This window comes from Pelmatolapia mariae, linkage group LG13, assembly GCF_036321145.2.
Source record: "Pelmatolapia mariae isolate MD_Pm_ZW linkage group LG13, Pm_UMD_F_2, whole genome shotgun sequence".
NCBI lineage: Eukaryota > Metazoa > Chordata > Actinopteri > Cichliformes > Cichlidae > Pelmatolapia > Pelmatolapia mariae.
This window is the reverse complement of record NC_086238.1, coordinates 6,590,891-6,599,837: the sequence shown is the minus strand read 5'-3', so window position 1 is coordinate 6,599,837 and position 8,947 is coordinate 6,590,891. Positions and strand designations below refer to the sequence as shown.

The 8,947-nt window shown below is 39.3% G+C and overlaps 1 protein-coding gene across 2 annotated transcripts; it reads left to right on the top strand.

Moving 5' to 3' along the window:
* The first annotated feature begins 1,960 nt into the window (after window positions 1–1,960).
* LOC134640228 (monocarboxylate transporter 9-like) lies at window positions 1,961–8,683 on the top strand. Of its 2 annotated transcripts, none has more exons than XM_063491875.1 (6): window positions 1,961–2,209; window positions 2,943–3,194; window positions 4,533–4,676; window positions 5,487–5,582; window positions 6,035–6,913; window positions 7,118–8,683. In XM_063491875.1, the coding sequence occupies exons 2-6, from the start codon at window positions 3,002–3,004 to the stop codon at window positions 7,300–7,302; spliced, it is 1,497 nt and encodes a 498-aa protein (XP_063347945.1). In that variant the 5' UTR covers window positions 1,961–2,209; window positions 2,943–3,001; the 3' UTR covers window positions 7,303–8,683. The 2 variants fall into 2 exon arrangements, with proteins under 2 accessions (XP_063347945.1, XP_063347946.1); XM_063491876.1 differs by lacking the exon at window positions 1,961–2,209 and adding an exon at window positions 2,235–2,815.
* The last annotated feature ends 264 nt before the right edge of the window (window positions 8,684–8,947 follow it).

The following is an 8,947-nucleotide window of genomic DNA, read 5'->3' as shown; positions in this document are numbered from 1 at the left end:
GTTTTTACAAATGAATTTATATGCTCTGTGATCTCAGGTTGGCTGAACTGTTATCGTTGATGTTGTACATGAAGTTGCAAGAGGAAACATGTTTGCAAAGCTTCAAGCATATAATAATCATGTGAAGATTTCTGCAAATTCCACTCTCATTATTACTGCGGCATCAAACAAGTATTGAAAACCAAACTTACTTTACTGCTATATTAAGTTTGCAAAACATAAAGCTTAAAATTTAAGATCGGTGGATCTTAGATGGATTCTAACCCAGTGGAATTAATAGTCCATATATGGAACCTGGGAATGTTTGAATGCATCAACATCAATTCTAGTTTCAGTCAGTAGTGCTTAAAGTGTGTCATAGCCACTCTGTAATCCACTCCCCAAACAACCTCAAATTCCTAGCTCTGTCTGTGGCATGCACTACATCTAGTTGAAACTGGTTTGGAGCAACATGTCAGTGTAATGTGACTGTAAAGTACAATTAATTCTGTCTCCCTTTTTCTTTTTTCCACTTAATTTTTCAGGCAGAAGGGGATTATGGAGCCTAAATCTTTTCAGTAAGACCCCTTTTGGCAGCAGACCTCAGCTCTGGGAAAAGCATCAAAGATCCTCAAGAATTTTGAGTTCATTCAGTGTGCAAACCTGTTTTACCTCTCCTTTCTTCCTCTCCTCTCCCATTCTACTCTGCTTCCCACCATCACACCCACTTTTCGTTGGTGACTTCACAATGTTACTGACCTGAGGTTATGAGAATGGGGACAAACAACATGGATGATATAACTTCATGGTGCTACAACAGAATGATTATAGCAGTTAATTTCCCTGCTGTCATTCTATGTATGTATGTAATGTATGGATTAAAAAAATTTTTTTTTTAAAAAGTAAAGATTTCCTCGGACACCCTGTTTAAAAATTTGTCCAATGCTGTTTTTTGTTGTTGTTGTTTTGTTTTTTGGGGCTAGAACAAGATTTTGTGGAGATAAAGCCTATATAAGCTCTTATTTTGTATACACGCACTTTTTTATATAAAGTGAAATTTTTTTTCAAGTAAATCCCAAACTCTGATATTGTGTGCCTTCTCTTTATAAATCAGTGGAAATGCTGTTAATATTCGTTGTTCCCTTGATTACCATTAACAAAATGACTGTCACAAAAATCTCATGCATATTTTGTGGTTTGTGGTTCATACATGTATGTTTTTCTCCGGCTTCGTTTAAACTGAATAAAGAGATTCTCTTTAGTGTGTTGGCTACCATGTTACCTGCATGGTAGCCGTTTCCATGTTGCAGCTTGTTTTTACTCATTCGTTATGATTTTAAACAGACTCCAGTTATTTCCAGTGATGTGGTGACAGATTATGATTTGACTCTAGTTTTGTACATGCATTCCTTTAACCTGCGCTCACCGGGAAGACTACTGCACTCAGTGCGCCCTGCTGATGCAGTGTGGTGCTATAACTATCCATCAACCGGTTCGGACTGGACTGATGGAAATATTAATTATGACACCAGAAGGAAAGAACCCATACTCTCAGACCGATTCGTTAGTACGAGAACCCCAAACTTTCGGCTTGATCAGTCAGATAAAAGCAGTATATTTCTTTCTACGTGTTTATATTGTTATTTTATAGCTGCTGTTAGTTGTCGTCATTATTACTCTTTCTATTTGCTTCAAAGAACAGCTTTACAAAAACTGATCCTTCATTTGTCCCGTGTGACCGGGAGAGCGTCCAGGTAAACAGGTTTGTGCGTGTGCGCATCCACCCCCATCCCCCATTTGCGCTTTTGAATACTTCCTAGTTTTACACGAAACACGAGAAAAACACATGTCTAAACCACATCCGTCGCATCTTTAAGAGTCGTTCTGTCTCTGTCTCCTGGGCTCCAGGCGCGCAAGCGAAAGCAGCACTTTTTCTGGTGTAGATGCGTTCACGCTGCCGCTGGACCAGCAAGAACAGCTTTGAACCGGTTTGGTCGCCGGCTGCAAATCAGGATGCACAATGAAACACTGTTGATGCTGTGCGTTTTCTGGTGAAGGAACACCTATAGTCCAGCTCGAAAAACAGAAAAGAGCGTGTGATGCCTTCATTTTTATTTGCTTTGTAGCGATAAGAGGTGTTTTTTTTAACAAGGAAAACATCCTAACATGGAAAGTTCCCGCAGAGCGCGCAGTTAGTCAGGCGTCTGCAGCTGTATTTGTATATGCTGAGGTGAGTGCCGCATGTATTTTTTTAAACAACATTAAAAAAAAACGCGTGTCTGTTTGTAGTGAATCAAAGGAATATGGCTGCAAAACATCATCACTTTTTTTGTTTACAAGTGTTTTTGACTGGGAGTGTTAGCGTATGGCTATATCCATGTAAGCAGCTTTTTTGGTTCCTATTTGCTTTACATTTAAATTAAAGATGCCTTCTTTGGCTGAATTGTATTTACTGTAAACATGTAAATACATGCTTTGTAAACAAACAGATCTGACATATATGGAGCTTCGCACTAACTTTACCTCTTAGTGAAGCCAAAACAAAGTGCGGTAGTTATGATCAGCGGTCTTAAAATCTTGGGTAAAAACAGAAGAGAAGCCTCTTCTATACCCATCTGAGCTGAATCGTGGAAGGGGCTGGTTGAAGGTGAAATGCTTTTTTTTTTTTTTTTTCAAACTTTCTCCTCCTTCGAGGTGTGGTTAGAGAGAAAGGCTCAAAAGGGGCAGTTGACTATGAGTAAGTTGCAGTCAGTCTGTGTTTAAGACCTCACACAGGCGGCCTACCTGTTTGGCCAGGCCAGGTGCCGCAACAGCCTTCCCCGGATTAAGGCTTGAAGTAAGTGGATTTTGTAGGTCAGGTCTAAAAATATCATCCAGGGATGAGCACTCTTTTTTTTTTTTCAATTTTGCTGTAAAAATTCAATTGCGATTGTTGCAATTGTTTGTTTTTATGTTCTTACCAGGAACACCACCTCCATCGAAGCCATAACAGATCCCAGATCGCAGCAACAACATCAACATCATGACTTCAAAAGTGCTCGATGGAGGCTGGGGATGGGCGATTGTTGCGGCTTCTTTCATGGCCCAGTTACTTGCTTATGGATCACCCCAGTCTATGGGTGTACTCTACCCTGAGTGGCTCCATACCTACCAGCAAGGCAAGGGCTTGACTGCCTGGGTGGGCTCCCTTGTGTCCGGAGTGGGACTAATAGCCAGTGAGTAACACATAGTGTAATAGCATACTATACTTCAATATACTTTAATATACTTCATATTGGGGTAGAAGAGCTAAACTTAATAGTAGAGATTTTTCAGTCCAAGGTTGATTTTCACTATCTGATGATTTTTTGGTAAGCAGTAAATTGATGTTACCATAACATTTTGATATTTTTACTTGCTCTTAACAGTATTTTAACCTCTTTGAGTTAGAGAGGGTTAAGGTATCATATGTGATTTGTGGCAAATGTAAAACACTAAATCCTCACCTTTACACCTGTCTTCCTACCACTTCCTTCCCAGTTATATACCGTAAGATGTCCTTGATAAGAAATCATACATAACACTTGCTCAAAGTCTGAAGGCTGACTTCCATGTAAAGGGACAATTGAACTAAAGTAAGAATGGGGTATACTGGATGTGCCAGTTTTTAATATAAAAACTTATTTATTTGAAGAATTAAGCCAGTAGCCAAATCCAGTATTCTTGTTACTTTGTAAGTTGTTGTAATTATTTCCTTTTTTCTTGCCCCCCCCCCCCCCCCTTTTAAGACTTATTATAACAAATTGTAATATTCTTTATAGAAATTAATGTAATTTGTTAAAAAATAAGAAAAAACATTTCAGCTCACTAAATATTCACTTTTACTTGGAGCAGATTTGATGTGATATTCTAGCCTTTCAGTCAATTCTGGAAGATATCATGTATACAGTATAAAGTATGCTCCATAGCAGCTAAGCAGAAAAATCAGTGATATAGGCCTTTGTTGACATTGTTGTTTAAACCAAAGCTTACCTTCCAGCCTTGCTTCTTGCTGTCTTTTTCTAAGGGATGAGGTGAAAATCATGCCTGGATCTACCCTAAAGGGTAGCCAATCTCTGGACACGTCCCAGCTGTCAGCGTGTTTCAGTGCTGCAGCACTGCAGTTTCTGCTATAGAATGGTCGGGGCTTCCTCCTGCTTATAGCAGAAGGAATCAGCAAATTGTACATAAGTAAAGCAGTCTGAATGGGTATGCCAGACTGAAAAAAATCACTGTGTCCTAAATTTCAGAATTGCTCTCAGTATAGTATATACATTTTGTTGGTCTATTTATAAAAGCTGATTAAAAATGCATGTGACACTGTTAAATATTAGCCAGATAAAATGGCAGTTGGAATTAAATAAAACTGGAACTAAACCAACTGATGAACTTTGTGAGAGATGTGAGAATGCTTCAGGCAGGTTGCCAGTTTAAACCTAATGTGATGTGTCAGTGTCATGCTTTGTGAGTGAGATTAGATTTCTGACCATCACTTTTTTCTGCCTCTGTGTCTCTTTCTATCATTGCTCCTTCAGGTCCTATCTGCAGCGCCTGCGTGGACAACTTTGGAGCTCGCCCTGTGACCATCTTCAGTGGTGTAATGGTGGCTGGCGGCCTGATGCTCAGTGCCTTTGCTCCAAATGTCGAGTTCCTTATCTTTTCCTATGGGATTGTGGTCGGTAAGGAAACACTTTATAATCACACTGAATGACATCCTCTTGTGTGTTTTATACCATACTTGGCAGTGCTTCAAGGACACCTGAGATTTATTCACCTGACCATCATTAAGACAGTCGGCTATGGAGTTCGACCTTTCAGTGCGCAAAACGTTTTTGAAGTTTCTTTGATTATTGGTGTAGACTAAGCTTGTTTTTTCTAACAAATGAAAATCCTGTAACACATTATATAATCATTTTGAGCAAGCAGGGGCACATGGCCTTGTTGAACTGTTTCGCACCATTAAATGCTGATGATCAGTTGGGTGTTAATGATTACCACTGGCACTGGGAATTAGTGGACAAGACATATCGTGTTGTAATGTAAGAGTTGTTTGATATAGCATGTTGCCAGAAAAACAACATTATAGGGTTAGCCACATGACCTTTTATTGCCTTTGTGGCCTCATCAGTATGCACTTGTGCCCAACACCACCTGTTATTGTACCTCAAGTGACAGCCGCACCATACTTAATCCTGCATATCCATCACCATCCATAATTCCTTTTGCAAGTCAGCGCCAGAGGTCAGAGGCCATGCATATTTGAAAGTAGTCATTTATTTTTAGAGTGGTCATTAGAATGCTGACTGTAGCTGTAAAAGCAGTTTACTTTGTTTACCGCTCACTGCATCCTTTGTTTTGCTAAGGATATCTGATGCACAGTGTCCTCTGAACTTATAGCTTCATACTACTTGTATAAAGCAGTAAGTTCGAGTTTACAGCAATATTGTTTAACTAAAATAATTTGCGTTTTCTTCTTTCTCTTACCATAGGCCTGGGTTGTGGTCTGGTCTTTGCAGCCACCTTGACAATCACCTGTCAGTATTTTGACAAGAGACGCGGCCTCGCCCTTGGCATTGTCACGACAGGTACTGCTGCCTTCCTCTGACCTGAGGGCTATGGGTGCAAACCAGGTCTCCAAGCTCACTTTCATGTTTGCGCTGCTGGGAACCTTAGGAAGCTGAGGTAAACATCAGTAGAGTAGCAAAGTTAGAGTGGTCTGTGGGGTAGGGAAGAGGACTGATGACGAGCAACCAGATGTGGTTTGGCAATCGAAACTTCAATGGTAAATAGTTGAACAAAATGTTGTGAAACTTTACTTGACATAGTTACATTTTAAAGATTATTAGTAACATCCAAGTCTTATTTTTAAAGTCAGTCTAGCAATGATTTAGAACTACAGAGCCATCTCAACGCAGAGCCATCGTTCTGGTTTTCAGTTACACTTTAAAGTTAGTTGATGATAAGGCGCAATGGCTTTAAGTTGTATTGATTGATGATTTATTGTATTACTCATTCCATTTCTCCTTTGCTCACCCAGGCACAAGCGTTGGAGCATTCATCTACGCTACTGCTCAGAATGAGCTCATCGTGTTGTATGGCTTGCATGGTTGCCTCCTTATCATTGGAGCTTTAGCACTAAACCTCATGGCCTGTGCTGGCTTCATGAGGCCCCTTAATATGCCTGGGTACTACCTCAAACAGAAGGCCGCCCTCGAGCGCAACACAGAAGAGCAGATTTTTGAAAAGCCCCAACTGGAAGACCTGAAGATAACCGCAGGTTCTACTACAGCTACTCCAGAGAACACACTGAGTGTGAAGGAATTGCTCATTACCATTGATGCCAAGGACTTGGCCATTCAGACTACGAAGAAAAAAGGCAGCTTCTTTTCTGGGTTCGATATCATAAAAGTCATCAAAGAGAAACGGCAGGCTTACTCCAAGTACATCCACTCCACTTGTGAGATCCTGCAGGACCAAGCGATGGTGGCTTTCTGCATCGGTGTCTTCATGTTTAGTTTAGGCGCATTCCCACCTGTGCTCTTCATTGAGGATGTGGCACAGAGTCAAGGACTCATTGAAGAAGTTAGTCTAATTCCTTTGGTATCAATAGGGGCCATTGCAACTTGCGTAGGTAAACTAGGGCTAGGTATCCTGGTGGACATCAGGTGGATCAACAGCATCTATCTCTATGCCTTCACCATGTTTGCAGGAGGTGTGGCACTGCTCATTATTCCTCTCACTAACAGTTATGTAGGACTGCAGATCCTGTCTGCCATTGTGGGTTTCGCCAATGGAAACTGGTCTCTCACCTCCTACATTACCACTAAGATTGTTGGCTTGGAAAAGCTGACACAAGCCCACGGCATCGTCATGTTCTTTGGAGGATTTGGGATCATGCTTGGGCCCCCTGTTGTAGGTAAGTTGTAGGTAATTTCTAACAGTTGTAATTATTCTAATTTGTGCTAATATAAATACCTGGCGTAGCTTTTAGAGACTTTTCAAAAATCAAAATCTTACAGGGAATTGAAAAAGGCCTGTTAACTTCAGGAAATAACTCGCTGCTGTGTCTGCAAGGAATCCCTCTCTGCTCACAGTTTCTGTTTTTCTCATCACTTTCTAGGGTGGTTCTTTGACTGGACACAGTCATATGACCTGGCGTTCTACTTTAGTGGGAGCTTTGTGTTGCTGGGAGCATTCCTTCTCACTCTGCTCACCCTTCCCTGCTGTAACGGGAAGCACCCCGAGAATGACAAACCGGAGGTCCTTTATAGCAGCAGCTGTGACAAAGTTGCTTCAGTAGCCTGAGTCTGAACACCTTTCATAAGATTTCAGATATTATTCAGCAACTGTCTTTGAACTCCTAGAAGAATATTTTTGTTTTGACTGTACAGGGGTCACCCACTTATTTCTGGTGCCAGATTTTAATACGCCAAAATTATTAAATAGAGGCCATTTCTCTGTGCTTGGCCCAGTTTCTCAGGTTAAACCACACACTGCAGATCTCTTTTGAAGATTTGACTCTGATGCCTGTGTTGACTTTTATTACTGCCTCATTTTACGAGGTAAAATGAACAACATTGTTCAGATTTGAAACACTGCTATTCACTTTATTGTTAGTCTGAAAAAAAAAGACAAGGTGCCATTCATAACGCTGGTAAAACAAATCTTTTTGTTCTGTGTTAATTTAGCGTGATGACAAACACACACACATAGATATCTATCTATCTATCTATCTATATATATATATATATCTATATATATATATATATATATATCTATATATATATATATATATATATATATATATATATATATATATATATATTTCATGATTACTTAACTATAATACTGTTATATCTTACCAAAGCATCTGTAATAGTCAATACCTGCCAGCACATAATGCCTGTTGGAACAATGATAAAGCCTTTGTTTTACATTATTTTCAAAGTGCATTCACTTAATTTATACACATACCTCTTTTTTCTGAATCAAACAGAAGCAGACGAAGTCATTCTGATTCAAAAATATGTAAGCACACCAAGGAGATCCCATTGTTTTTCCAACAATAGCAGCATGTTGATTCTCTTTCTGGTGTGATTATTATGAACTCTGCTGGCATATTAGCCTGACCAGGCTGGTCCTTTTCATTTTCATGTTTTGTCTGTCTATGTTTATGTGTACATTCTGTCTGTCAGTGTTGACACAGGCATGTTTGTACATGAACACAGGTTGAGTGTTTGTATTATTTGACCTTGTTCTTTTTTTTGTATTACAGCAGGTTTGTCCTTTGTGCGTGTGCCATTTATATGCACAAATCAGCCATAGAGCTGTAACAAATGTTTTTGCTTGATTTGATTAATGTCATCATAATTGTAATGAATACATTGCAATAGGCTTTTTTGGTCACATGAATGTTGGTGAATAGACCACTACAAATGTCCTTGATGTTTCGTAACAGTAAGTCTGGCACTAGCGTTTGCTTTATTTGCTTTTTATATTTGTAGAGGGTACTCATAGAGCATGGGTTAGGTCCTGTTTATATAGATGAGACTGTAAGATTTGGCCACTATTATTATTATTTTTTATTCCATTATTATACTATTTATGTTGTTTGTTTATGTCTTTACTTCTGTTCATTTAAACAGAATTTTTAATTTAAAAGTGCCAATAAAAATATTCAGATTAATGGTATTGAGTCTTTACATTTTTGTCGAAATAACCTTAATCCCCAGTACAAAGTAAACATATCCTTGGTCATGTTTTTCTGCATTTGCCTGGAACACTTAAGGTAAAAATAAATAATAACATAACAAAACATCTTGATATATATATTTCCACTTAAGCTCTTCTACGAATAAAAGTGGCAATTTGGAATACAATTCCGACACCGAGCATTTAACCTACAGTAAAGTAAGCTACAGCATCCTGGTCCCGAAGGGCTCGGCTTCTC

Excerpts from the sequence above, each read along its gene's own strand:
- LOC134640228 (XM_063491875.1), top strand. The coding sequence starts at position 3,002 with ATGACTTCAAAAGTGCTCGATGGAGGCTGGGGATGGGCGATTGTTGCG. Across the intron at positions 5,583-6,034 it reads CCTTGGCATTGTCACGACAG|GCACAAGCGTTGGAGCATTC; the intron begins GTACTGCTGCCT and ends TTGCTCACCCAG. Across the intron at positions 6,914-7,117 it reads GCTTGGGCCCCCTGTTGTAG|GGTGGTTCTTTGACTGGACA; the intron begins GTAAGTTGTAGG and ends ATCACTTTCTAG.